The following is a 12,837-nucleotide window of genomic DNA, read 5'->3' on the forward strand; positions in this document are numbered from 1 at the left end:
GAGGGTGAGGGTGTGAGGGTATGAGGGTGACTGAGGGTGAGTGAGGGTGTGAGTGTGGGTGAGGGTGAGTGACTGTATGTGAGGGTTTGTGAGGGTGAGAGGGTGTGTTAGGGGGTGTGTGAGGGTGAGAGAGTGAGGGTGTGTGAGGGTGTGTGAGGGTGATGGGGTGTGAGGGTGAGAAGGTGTGTGAGGGCGAGAGGGTGTGTGAGGGTGAGAGGGTGTGTGAGGGTGAGTGAGGGTGTGTGAGGGTGAGGGTGTGGGGGTGAGGGTGAGGGTGAGGGGGTGTAAGGATGAGGGGGTATGAGGGTGAGAGGGTGTGTGAGGGTGAGAGTGTATGTGAGGGTGGAAGGGTGTGTGAGGGTGAGTGAAGGTGAGGGTGTGTGAGATTGTGGGTGCGTGAGGGTGTGTGAAGGGGTGTGCGGGTGAGGGGGTGTGAGGGTGAGGTGTGAGAGATGGTGAGGAGATGTGAGGGGATGTGAGGGGTGTGCGGGTGAGGAGGTGTGAGGGTGAGAGGGTGTGTGAGGGTGAGAGGGTGTTTTGAGGGGTGAGAGGGTATGTGAGGGTGAGGGTGTGTGAGGGTGTGTGAGGGTGAGGCTGAGGGGGTGTGAGGGTGAGGTGGTATGAGATATAGGGGTGTGAGGCTGAGGAGGTGTGTGAGGGCGAGGGTGTGTGAGGGTGTGTGAGGGGGTGAGGGAGAGAGGGGTTGTCAGGGTGAGGGTGTGAGGTTGTGAGGGTGTGAGGGTGTTTGAGGGTGGGTGAGGGTAAGGGATGGTGTGTGAGGGTGTGTGAGGGTGAGAGGGTGTGAGGGTGTGTGAGAGTGTGGGGGTGTGAGGGGGCGAGGGTGAGGAGGTGTATGAAGATGAGGAGGTGAGCGTGAGGGGGTGTGAGGGTGAGTGGGTGGAGTGTGAGGGTGTGACAGGTGAGGGTGAGTGAGGGTGAGAGTGTTGTGAGGGTGAGGGTATGAGTGGGTGAGGGTGTGAGAGTGAGTGAGGGTGTGTGAGGGTGGGTGAGGGTGAGTGACAGTGTGTGAGTGTGTGTGAGGATGAGAGGGTGTGAGGGTGTGTAAGGGTGAGGAGGTGTGAGGGTGAGGGTCCGAAGTAAATGGTGGCAGGGCAGACATCATAAGACAGAGAGAAGAGACTGCTTTGTGACTGCGTTGGTCAGTTTCCGAATCAGGATGGGCGAAGTCAGCACAGTCTGCGAGGGATCAACGTGTCTAGAAGCAAAGCATAGAGGATGTAGCATTGCAGCTAGCAAGTCGAGTGTTTTCAAGCTGAGTGTCCCTAGAGAGATGGCAATACAGCAACAGCATTTGAAGAGCAAGGCTACTGTAAAGAAGCATAGTAGGCTTTCCCTTTCGTCCTGAAAAAAAACACGAGAAAGGTGCAGAGAAAGCCAAACGAAACATGACTTCTCCGCGAAATGAATGCAAAGAAAAAACAAGCAAAGCGGACATCAAAGGAAGGGTCGGAGGGAACGAGCATATGGGGTGTGAGCGATAACGAAAGTTAATTGTTGTGAGAGGGGAAGCAGGAAGTGAAGCAGAGCGCGCTCTGGCGAAAGCCGTCTGCTGCTTTCAAGTCTGTTGGACCCGGCCTCGTGGCGTGGTCCTCATTGACCCGTGCAGCTCCCCATGGCCCTGATTCACCCGACCATTCCCTCCATGACCCACATCCCCGACACTGGGCTTCCCCGTCCTCTCCCTCCATTTTCCCTGGTATCCGAGGCCAATGCCCATGTCCCTGCACCTAAGATGGCCGCCCCGGCCCTAGCCCGACCTCGGCCTTCGACGCCATACCCAGCCAGGGGGTAGAGCACTCCCTGTGAGCGAGAGAGGGAGGAGTAGCTCGATCACACCTCCCACCTCCCCTCGAGAGATGAGTATCGATCACCCCTCCGGCCTCCCTGAGGGCTGGCTCCAGGCCTGCTGAGTGTCTGGGATCCCTCCAGACCCAACTTGAAAGGATGAAAGGAGCCGCCGAGGCGGAACCCGCAACAACCGGCCCCCAGGTGCTAAGACCTCCGCCTGCGAGGACTCCGGACATCAAAGGCGAGGAGTCCTATATCAAGGGTTGCTCTGGAATGATCAAGTCAGTTGTATCCTGGACTAAGTGAGCCCTGCTGACCTCGTCGCGGCTCCTACCGAGCAGAGAAGGACTTCTACTCGAGAACCACCTGAGCCCTGCTGACGCTGTCGCGGTTCCCACTTGGCAGAGAAGGACTTCTGCCCGAGACCACCTGAGCCCTGCTGACACTGTCGCGGCTTCCCTGCTACCTTGAGAACCTCCTGAGCCCTGCTGATTCGATCGCGGCTCCCTACAGACCGTAAGAACTGCTACATCCTTACTCCAGCCCTGCTGATTCGATCGCGGCTCAGAAACTATCCTGGTCCGGCTGGACCCAAGATCACCCCGTATCCCCCGGCTCGAAGATTGAGAGCTGTGTGCCGGATACGCACCCGCAAGTGACTTTGAACCTTAAGACTGTCCCGCTACCGTATCCCGACCGAGACTCTTTGAGCCCTTGCTCGCCTGTACATAAGAATCTGCGGATCATAAAGATCCATTTTTACTTGAAGATAAAGAATACGTTCTCTTAATCCTACGGTGTGGTGTCCCTTTGTCGAGTGGTGCTAGCGCAGCGCGTACGATCCTAGATTCGAGGTCCTCTCCCTGAGGATCTCCCACCATTACTCGGCTGTGTTCCTAGGAGAGGTGGATCACACGGTGGTCAGGTGCCAAGTCTGCCCTCCCCTGGGATAGCCCCTCTAACATTGGTGGCAAGCGACGGGATCCGAGTTCACAATCTAGAGATCGTACAGTAAGCAGCTGACGCACTACCAAACGAAGATGACGGAAAAGAACACCAAGAGTTCCACTGAAGCCGACGCGAGTACCATGTTCCGTGCGGAACGACTGGAAGAGTACACGCACAAAGAACTGAAAGAATTTTGCAAAGCACGAGGCATCGCTACCACAGGCCTGAATACGAAGGAAGACATGCAGAAATCCCTACAAGCTTGGGTAGAGTCCGAGGAAAACCCTCCCCCATCAGGAGGAGGGGCAGAGCAGCCGACCGAACCCGACCCCAGCCCAAGAGTAGGCAGCAGCGCTCCAGTACGGAGCAGCGCACCAGATGGGGGCCTCTCCCTGGAAGAACTAGAGGACAGAGACCGAAACCGAAATCATGAACTTGAACTGGCAAAACTCAAAATTGAGTGCGAGTTAAAGCTAGCAGAGAAGAGGCTAGCGGTAGAGCAGCTACGAGTGCAAGGAGAGTTGGAGGAGAAGAAACTACAACGGGAACACGAAGACAAGAGACTCCAGCTGGAGCACGAGCGCGGCCTGAAGGAGATCGAGCTAAAGGCCCGGAGCGAAGAAAACCGACCCCCGGGAAACCGAGAAGCCGTTCCCCCGGTAGAGCCAAAAGTCCACATCCCCAAGGATGTGGTGAGAGAATACTATAAGAACGACGATATCCAGCAATGGTTCAAGGCCTACGAAGTCGCCATGACCTCCCACCGAGTTCCACAGAAGGATTAGGGAGCTGGGTTGTGGGGTCGATTCCTGAGCGAGGGGAGAGACACCCTGCTCGATCTGCCGTCCTCAGTACAGACCTCCTACAGCCACATGAAAGAGGCCCTCCTCACAAGATACGGACTCACCCCTGAAATGTATCGCCAGCGGTTCCGAGAGTGCAAGAAAATCCCTGGCACCACGTGGGTGGAGTACGTGAACTTTTGCAGTCGAGCATTAGAAGGGTGGATCAAGGGCAGCAAAGTTACCACCTTTGAAGGACTTAACGACCTCATTGCATGGGAACACTTGCCCGCGAACTGTTTTGTGGACCTACGCCAGCATTTGCTGGACAGCAAGCTTGCAGACCCAAGGAAGCTGGCCGTGGAGGCGATCGCTGGGTGAACAACCGGGTCCCCTGGGGCCCCGTAGGAGACTACCCCCGTAGCAGTCAGGGATCTCCTCGCCAGAGGGGAGGGGGGAACCAAGGAAGACTGAGGGATTCCCAGTCAGGACCCCAGCGTAGCCCCCCCCCCCCCGAAGCCAACCCCAGACATTACCAGCACCCCCTCCAGCCAATCCCGCTCCCCGGGTAACCGTGGGCACCGGGTCACCATTTCCTGTTTCCGTTGCCTAAAGCCAGGGCACTACGCCAGTGACCCCCAGTGTCCCATGGCCCCGAAACCCTCTACAACAGCTCCCCCAGCCCGACAGGTAGCCAACGTAGCCCTAGGGGAGGAGATGGAGGACACTGAAGACTGGGAACCCGCTGCCATGGCCCTAGTCTCCTTAGGAGACAGAGAGATGATTCCCGGGGCCCACCTACCCAACAATACCAAGAAATACCGGCAACTGGTGACAGTGAACGGCCACCGAGTGGAGGCCCTTCGCGACACTGGAGAGAGTATCACCGGTGTCCTCAGCCACCTAGTCAGAGAGGATCAGATCATTCCGAATGTCCTGTGCCCCGTACTGTCCGCTGACAACACCGAGAGTGAATGTAGAATGGCCCTAGTACCGTTCGAATGGGGGGGAGTGATAGGAAAATTATGAGTCGCTGTCCGAGCCTCCCAACCTGTAGACTGTCTCCTGGGCAATGACCTAGAAAGTACCCCGTGGGGACAGGTGGAGCGCAAGACCCACCTGGGCATGATGGGCCTACCCGAGTGGGTGTGCGCCACCACCCGATCCATGTCCGCCCGACTACCCCCCCTCGGGGCGGTCGACGCCGAGCCTCCCAGCCACCGCCCTGTAGAAGAAGATAGGGACGACCGAACTGAGCCCACCCGCCTCTCCCCTGGAGGAGAGCCCATCACCGACAACGAACCCTTGCATCCCGAGCCCGGACAGATCCCGGAGCTAGATGACCTGCCCGAGTTGGCGCAGTGGTGTCACGAGGGGGGGCCCTCCCGAGAAGAGTTCTGCCGGGAGCAAGCCACTTGCCCATCCCTGGTCGGACCCCGGCAACAGGCCGCGGCCCAAGCTGCGGGCGACCAAACTGGAACACATTCCGTGTATTAGGAGAATGACCTCCTGTACAGTGAGCAGAAGTCTTCCGAGCTAGGGTCAGCCCGAGTGCTGGTGGTACCCCTACGCTTCCGAGACTTCCTCCTGGGCCTGGCCCACGATGTACCCCTGGCGGGACACTTGGGCCAGGACAAGACCTATGACCACCTAGTTACGCACTTCTATTGGCCCAAGATGCGAGCGAATGGAGAAGCACACTGCAAGTCCTGTCTCACATGCCAGGCTAGTGGAAAAAGTGGAGGAACGCGCAAGGCTCCCCTCCAACCCTTCCCCGTCATCAGTACCCCCTTTGAGCGGGTCGGGATCGACATAGTAGGGCCCCTGGACCCTAGAACCTCCCAAGGTCACCGATTCATCCTAGTCCTGGTGGATCACGCCACCCGATACCCCGAGGCCATCCACCTCCGCACCATAACGGCCCCCGAGTGGGTTTTCCCCGCGAGGTCGTGAGCGACCGCGGCACAAACTTTATCTCCAAATACATGATGTCCCTGTGGCAACAATGTGGAGTGTCCTACAAATTCACCACCCCGTATCATCCCCAAGGAAATGGCCTAGTGGAGCGGTTTAACCGGACACTGAAGGGGATGATCATGGGCCTAAAAGAGCCCCTCCGGCGTAAGTGGGACGCCCTCCTCCCCTGCCTCTTGTTCGCCTACCGGGAGGTCCCCCAGAAGTCCCTTGGGTTCAGCCCATTTGAGCTGCTGTACGGGCACCCCGTGCGGGGGCCCCTCAGCATGGTCAAGGAGGGATGGGAAACGGCCCCCGAGAACCACCTCCAGATGTGTTCCGCTACATTCTCACCCTCAGAAACCAGACAAGGAAATTCCGAGCGCTGGCCGAAGCCAACCTCGAAGCAAGTCAGGAGGAGATGAAGCGCTGGTATGACCAGAATGCCACTCTGGTCGAGTTTCAACCGGGCCAGCAGGTCTGGGTGATGTCCCCGGTGAAACCCTGTGCCCTCCAAGACAAATGGACCGGCCCCTTTAAGGTCGTGGAGAGGAAAAGCCAAGTGACCTACTTGGTGGACGTCCAGTCCCCTCGGAACCCCCTTCGAGTTCTCCACGTGAACTGCCTCGAGCCTCACTTCGTGCGGACGGAGTTGATCCTGCTTTTGGCCACCGACGACGGAGCGGAAGAGGAAACGGAGCCTCTCCCTGACCTCCTGTGTGCCAAAGAGAAGGATGGCTCCGTAGACGGAGTGAGCCTCTCTCCCTCCCTCACTCCTCAGCAGCGTGAGGACTGCCGCCAGCTCTTGGGGCAGTTCCCTGATTTGTTTTCCTTGGTCCCCAAAATCACCGACTGGTGTGTCCATGACGTGGACACCGGAGACAGCCCGCCGGTGCGACACCGAGCCTACCGAGTGCCTGACCGAGTCCGGACCTGCATCCAGGCCGAAGTCTCGAAAATGCTCACTCTAGGAGTGGTCGAGCCCTCCAACAGTCCCTGGGCCAGCCCAGTGGTACTGGTCCCGAAAGCCGCGGCCCCTGGTGCTGTCCCCGAACTTCGGTTTTGTGTGGACTACCGGGGGCTCAACGGCATCACCCGAGCAGATGCCCACCCCATTCCCCGCGCGGACGAGCTCATCGACCGCCTGGGGTCTGCTCGCTACCTGAGTACCTTCGATCTGACCTGCGGCTACTGGCAAATTGCGCTCACACAGGGAGCCAAGGAGCGGGACGCCTTCTCCACCCCGGACGGGCACTATCGCTTTCGAGTGATGCCGTTCGGGATGAAAAACGCCCTGGCCACCTTTCAGAGACTGGTGAACCGAGTCCTGGCCGGGCTGGAAGAGTTCAGCGCCGCATATTTGGACGATATTGCGGTGTTCAGTTCACACTGGGACGAGCACCTCCGGCACCTCCAGAGGGTGTTGCTAGCCCTGTGCCAGGCAGGCTTGACGGTGAAAGCCAGCAAGTGCCAGATTGGGCAGGGGTCAGTGACCTACCTAGGCCATCAGGTCGGAAGCGGGCAGGTCGCCCCTCTCCAGCTGAAGATCGATGCCATCCTGGCCTGGGAACCGCCCACCACCCAAACCGAGGTCCGAGCCTTCCAGGCCGCACCGGCTACTACCGGAGGTTTATAAAAAATTACGGCAGCATAGTAGGTCCCCTCACAGAGCTGACGTCCAAAAAGCAGCCCAAGCGCGTGCACTGGACCCCCTCCTGCCAAGAGGCGTTCGACGCCTTGAAGACCGCTGTGTGTTCCGCCCCCGTGCTCCAAGCCCCGGACCACTCCAAGGAGTTTGTGGTCCAGACGGATGCCTCCGAGCATGGCATCGGAGCCGTACTGTCCCAGCTCAGTGAGGAAGGCATAGATCAGCCCGTAGCCTTCATCAGCAGAAGGTTACTGCCCCGAGAACAGAGATGGAGCACCATCGAACGAGAAGCGTTTGCAGTAGTCTGGGCCCTCAAGAAACTCCGACCCTACCTGTTTGGAACCCACTTCCAAGTCCAAACAGATCATCGACCCTTGAGGTGGCTCACGCAGATGAGAGGAGAAAACCCCAAACTGCTACGATGGTCAATCTCCCTCCAGGGGATGGACTTCACAGTAGAACATCGCCCTGGTACCGACCACGCCAACACTGACGGCCTCTCCAGGTTCTTCCGTCTCAGCGAAGAGAACCCCCAAGAGGATGGGTAGTTCTCCCCGACCTTTAGCTGAGGGGGACGAGTGTTGGACCCGGCCTCGTGGCGTGGTCCTCATTGACACGTGCAGCTCCCCATGGCCCTGATTCACCCGACCATTCCCTCCATGACCCACATCCCCGACACTGGGCTTCCCCGTCCTCTCCCTCCATTTTCCCTGTTACCTGAGGCCGATGCCCATGTCCCTGCACCTAAGATGGCCAACCGGCCCCAGCCCGACCTCGGCCTTCGGCGCCATACCCGGCCAGGGGGTAGAGCGCTCCCTGTGAGCGAGAGAGGGAGGAGTAGCTCGATCACACCTCCCACCTCCCCTCGAGAGATGAGATTCGATCACCCATCCGGCCTCCCTGAGGGCTGGCTCCAGGCCTGCTGAGTGTCTGGGATCCCTCCAGACCCAACTTGAAAGGATGAAAGGAGCCTCCGAGGCGAAACCCGCAACAACCGACCCCCAGGTGCTAAGACCTCCGCCTGCGAGGACTCCGGACATCAAAGGCGAGGAGTCCTATATCAAGGGTTGCTCTGGAATGATCAAGTCAGTTGTATCCTGGACTACGTGAGCCCTGCTGACCTCGTCGCGGCTCCTACCGAGCAGAGAAGGACTTCTACTCGAGAACCACCTGAGCCCTGCTGACGCTGTCGCGGCTCCCCTGCAACCTTGAGAACCTCCTGAGCCCTACAGACCGTAAGAACTGCTACATCCTTACTCGAGCCCTGCTGATTCGATTGCGGCTCAGAGACTATCCTGGTCCGGCTGGACCCAAGATCACCCCGTATCCCCCAGCTCGAGGATTGAGAGCTGTGCGCCGGATAAGCACACCCGCAAGTGACTTTGAACCTTAAGACTGTCCCGCTACCCTATCCCGACCGAGACTCTTTGAGCCCTTGCTCGCCTGTACATAAGAATCTGCGGATCATAAAGATCCATTTTTACTTGAAGATAAAGAATACGTTCTCTTAATCCTATGGTGTGGTGTCCCTTTGTCGAGTGGTGCTAGCGCAGCGCGTACGATCCTAGATTCGAGGTCCTCTCCCTGAGGATCTCCCGCCATTACTCGGCTGTGTTCCTAGGAGATGTGGGCCACAGGGTGGTCAGGTGCCAAGTCTGCCCTCCCGTGAGATCGCCCCTCTAACAAAGTCCGATGCCAGATGCCAGCTTCGCGCTTGAATGACACACATGCACTGGCCATAAACCACATTCCAAAGGTCTTTGTGAGCATTTTCTGGTGCCCCTTACTAAATATCTCGCTAACAAGCATTGCTAAATCAATGCCTGAGGCTCGACTTAAAAAGGTGAGATACCCATGAGGTATATTTTCATCTAATCATTGTCAGTGGTGATGGTTTCAATATCTCTTGGTCTGCCTTACAACCTGCAGAAATATTACTATTTAGTGGGCTGGCAATATGAGTTCTAAATGTTAAAAGCAGCAACAGAATGAGTTGGTGTTCAACCTGGCCCTCTAAGCCAGGTCACCCCAGATGTTTGCCTTCCGTCGCTGAACACAGCTATGTTGGCTTTTAGGACTCTGTGCACATTCCTCCTGCTAATCACTGGTAAACTGAGTGTGCTTTCCCTTTAAAACAGGGTAAAATTGGCCTACACCTGACTGGTACATTTAATTTACTTGTAAAACCCTAGTACATGGTACTAAATGTACCCACTGCTGTAAATTAAATGCTACTAGTGGGCTGTAGCACTCATTGTGCCCCCCTGTCCCCCACTAAGGTAGCACTGCAAAACATATCTTACCTCTGCCACTAAATCTGTAGTATAATTTTTAACTAAACTGCCATTCCAACCAGGCACAATAAGCCTTTTGCTAGGCCTAAGCATTCCTGTTTAATACTTGTAAGTCACCCCTAAGGCAAGCCCTAATGGCGCATAGGGCAGAGTGAAATTTATTTAAAAAGTAGCAAAGGTTTACTTCAGTTTTACATGCCCTGACAATGAGAATATCTTAAATGCATGACTCACTCTCTCACCTTTGTTATCCTAAACAGTTTTGAGCCAAATATAGAAAAGAGTGAAGTTTAGACAAAGGGGCCATCCCTCACCTGCAGACTGGCACTGAAAATGTAAATGGTACCTTCAAAACCTCTCATCAGAACACTCCTTGACCTGTGGAAGATTAAGAAGAAGAACTGCCCTGCTATTTGAAGATGGAAGATTGGACCTATTTGACTTGAGCTCAGGCTCCATGGAAATGACTCCAAGAGTTAGTTGACTGACCTCCTGTTTGAGCTACAAGGACAAGGCAACCTTCCAGGGGCCTCCCTGCAACTGCAAAACTGACCAGCACCAACTGGGCCTGCCTGAGCCCTACTGCCGGCCTCTGCTGGAGTGAACTCTGATCCCTAACAGGTTCCCATCCAAGTCATGGACCCTTGGCTAGCATCAGAGTGTTCCCTCCTTATCTGAAACCACAAGTCCTAAGTCCCAGGTGAAGATTCAAGTTTTTGCCCACTCTGCGACTTTGAATGGACTCCTCATGTCACACGACAACCGTCTGCAATGCCTGCCAACTTGAATCTCCTGCGACGACTTTCTCTTCATGTCTGCTCCTAGATCCAGCACCACGCAAAGAAACGATGGATGGAATGCTGAATGAATCAAACATTGACCCCCCACTCAAGAGATCTGGGTTAAATTCATCGTTATTTTGCTCCCCATGCCATCCCAGTTTAGACACAGCGATATGCAAAACAGTCTTGACCCTGCTGTTCATGGTTACAGTCCTGTCGAATGGCCAAGCCAGGCCATCCGTGTAGCAGAAACAAGCATCCTAGTATCTGCTTAGGGGTATCACCCCTCGTCAGCAAGGCTAGCTTCAATCCAGTGGCACCGTGTGCAAGGGACCCATGCCTGGGCATACCCATCCTACTTATGGAGAAAAGTGCTATGCAAACAAATGATGGCTGGAAGGCTGAATTAATCTAAATCCATTGTTCCTTTGCTCACCATGCCACCTCAGCTTAGACCCAGCCAAATACAAATCAGTCAGGATCCTGCTCCTCATGGAAACAGTCCAGTCTGAACTTGCTTAATTTAGTGCAATTCCGTTCAGGACTACAGGCTGTAGCCTTGTCCAAAGTTACCTATGGAAATGAACATGGAGAAAATGGATTTTGGGACCATCCATTTTTCTCGGTCCCCACTTGACGATTCACCACAAACCTTTCAAGACAGTAGCTGAACGGAGCACCTCATTAGTTTTGAAAATTTTGCGAAGATTCATCAAAGGGCCCCAAAGATATTGTAAAAAAAAAAACTATTTTTGTAGCCCCAGCATGCGTCTGCCTGGTTGGTTTGAGTGCAGCACACCTGAACATCGTTAGGCTGAGGAGGGTCGAGAGACCACCTGATGGGGAGTGGCCACGATATTTAAATCTGTGCGTTTGGCCCCCCTGGAAGAAGGAGCCCTTGAAACCGGCACTGATGAAGCCATTTGAAGGCTGAAACGCATCTGTCTAAGCGTTTCATGGACTTTAGATACTTGTGCAAAACAAGAGCTATTAAAGCCTTTTTAATCCCCGGAGCTGAGTCGTCCCTTTTTCCCTACCTGGGAGAAAGTTTTGGTGTCTATGTTTCGCCAGGAAGCAGGCGCTGGTTGGCGACTGCCCTCTCGGTCTGGAGCAACGCTGAGAGCCTGTGATTTCTGGTAGCTGTATGAAACTGCAACACGTCGCCCCCCATACTTTGGGGGAGAGGAGGCAACACTGTTTGCCTGAGAAGGAGACAAAGGAAGGCAAAATCATTCCAAGTACATCTGGCGGCGTTGAGATCCTTAGCCAACCAGTTGGGACTTCACATGTTGTTAGGAGATGCCCTGTCACTGAATGGGCTTCCTCTGAGGACTCCCAGCCCCAGCATGCATCTGCCTGGTTGGTTTGAGCGCAGGACACCTGAACATCGTTGGGCTGAGGAGGTGGGAGAGACCACCTGATGGGGAGTGGCCATGATATTTAAATCAGTGTGTTTGCCCCCCCCCCCCCCGGAAGAAGGAGCCATTGAAACCGGCACTGATGAAGCCATTTGAAGGGCTGAAACGCGTCTCCCTAAGCGTTTCATGGACCTCGCTTGTGCAAAACAAGAGCTATTAAAGCCTTTTTAATCCCCGGAGCTGTGTCTTCCCTTTTTCCCTACCTGAGTGAAAGTTTTGGTGTCAATGTTTCGCCAGCAGCAAGCAGGTGCTGGCTGACAACCGCCCTCGGTCTGGAGCAACGCTGAGAGCCTGTGAACTCTGGTAGCTGCATGAATCTGCAACGTGTCGCCCCCATACTTTGGGAGAGAGGAGGCAACACTGTTTGCCTGAGAAAGGGACATACGAAGGCAAAATCATTCCAAGTACATCTGGCAGCGTTGAGATCCTTAGCCAACCAGCTGGGACTTTACATGTTAGGAGATGCCTCCGTCACTGAATGGGCTTCCTCTGAGGACTCCCAGCCCCAGCATGCATCCGCCTGGTTGGTTTGAGAGCAGGACATCTGAACATCGTTGGGCTGGTCAGGGGCATGAGACCATGTGATGGGGAGTGGTCACGATATTTAAATCCATGCGTTTGGTCCCCCTGGAAGAAGGAGCAATTGAAACCGGCATCGATGAAGCCATTTAAAGGCTGGAAAGTGTCTGCCTAAGCCTTTCATGCACCTCACTTGCTCGCACAAAACAAGTGCTCTAAAAGCCTTTACAATCCCCAGAGCTGTGTCGTCCCTTCTTCCCTCCCTGGGAGAAAGTTTTGGTGTCTATGTTTCGCCAGCAATCAGGCGCTGGCTGACGACCGCCTTCTCGGTCTGGAGCAACACTGAGAGCCTGTGAACTCTGGTAGCTGAGTGAAACTACAACTCATCGCTCCACATACTTTGGGAGAGAGGAGGCAACACTGTTTGCCTGAGAAGGGGACATAGGAAGGCAAAATCATTCCAGGTACCTGTGGCGTCGTTAGGATCCCTAGCCAACCAGTTGGGACCTCACATGTTGTTAGGAGATGCCCCGTCACTGAATGGGTTTCCTCTGAGGACTGTCAGCCCCAGCATGCCTCTGCCTGGTTGGTTGGAGCACAGGACACATGAACATCGTTGGGGTGAGGGACCACCTGATGGGGAGTGGCCACGGTATTTAAATCTGTGAATTTGGCCCCCCTGGA

The 12,837-nt window shown here is 55.4% G+C and overlaps 1 protein-coding gene across 1 annotated transcript in view; it reads left to right on the forward strand.

Moving 5' to 3' along the window:
• Positions 1 to 2,999: 2,999 nt before the first annotated feature.
• Positions 3,000 to 12,837, forward strand: part of LOC144798125 (uncharacterized) — an 81,935-nt gene continuing 72,097 nt past the window's right edge. The window contains exon 1 of the mRNA XM_078668881.1: positions 3,000 to 3,416. Within this exon, the coding sequence (XP_078525007.1) occupies positions 3,000 to 3,416 (417 nt within the window). The remainder of the gene's footprint in view (positions 3,417 to 12,837) is intronic.

The sequence above is a fragment of the Lissotriton helveticus genome, chromosome 12 (genome assembly GCF_964261635.1).
Source record: "Lissotriton helveticus chromosome 12, aLisHel1.1, whole genome shotgun sequence".
NCBI classification, from domain to species: domain Eukaryota; kingdom Metazoa; phylum Chordata; class Amphibia; order Caudata; family Salamandridae; genus Lissotriton; species Lissotriton helveticus.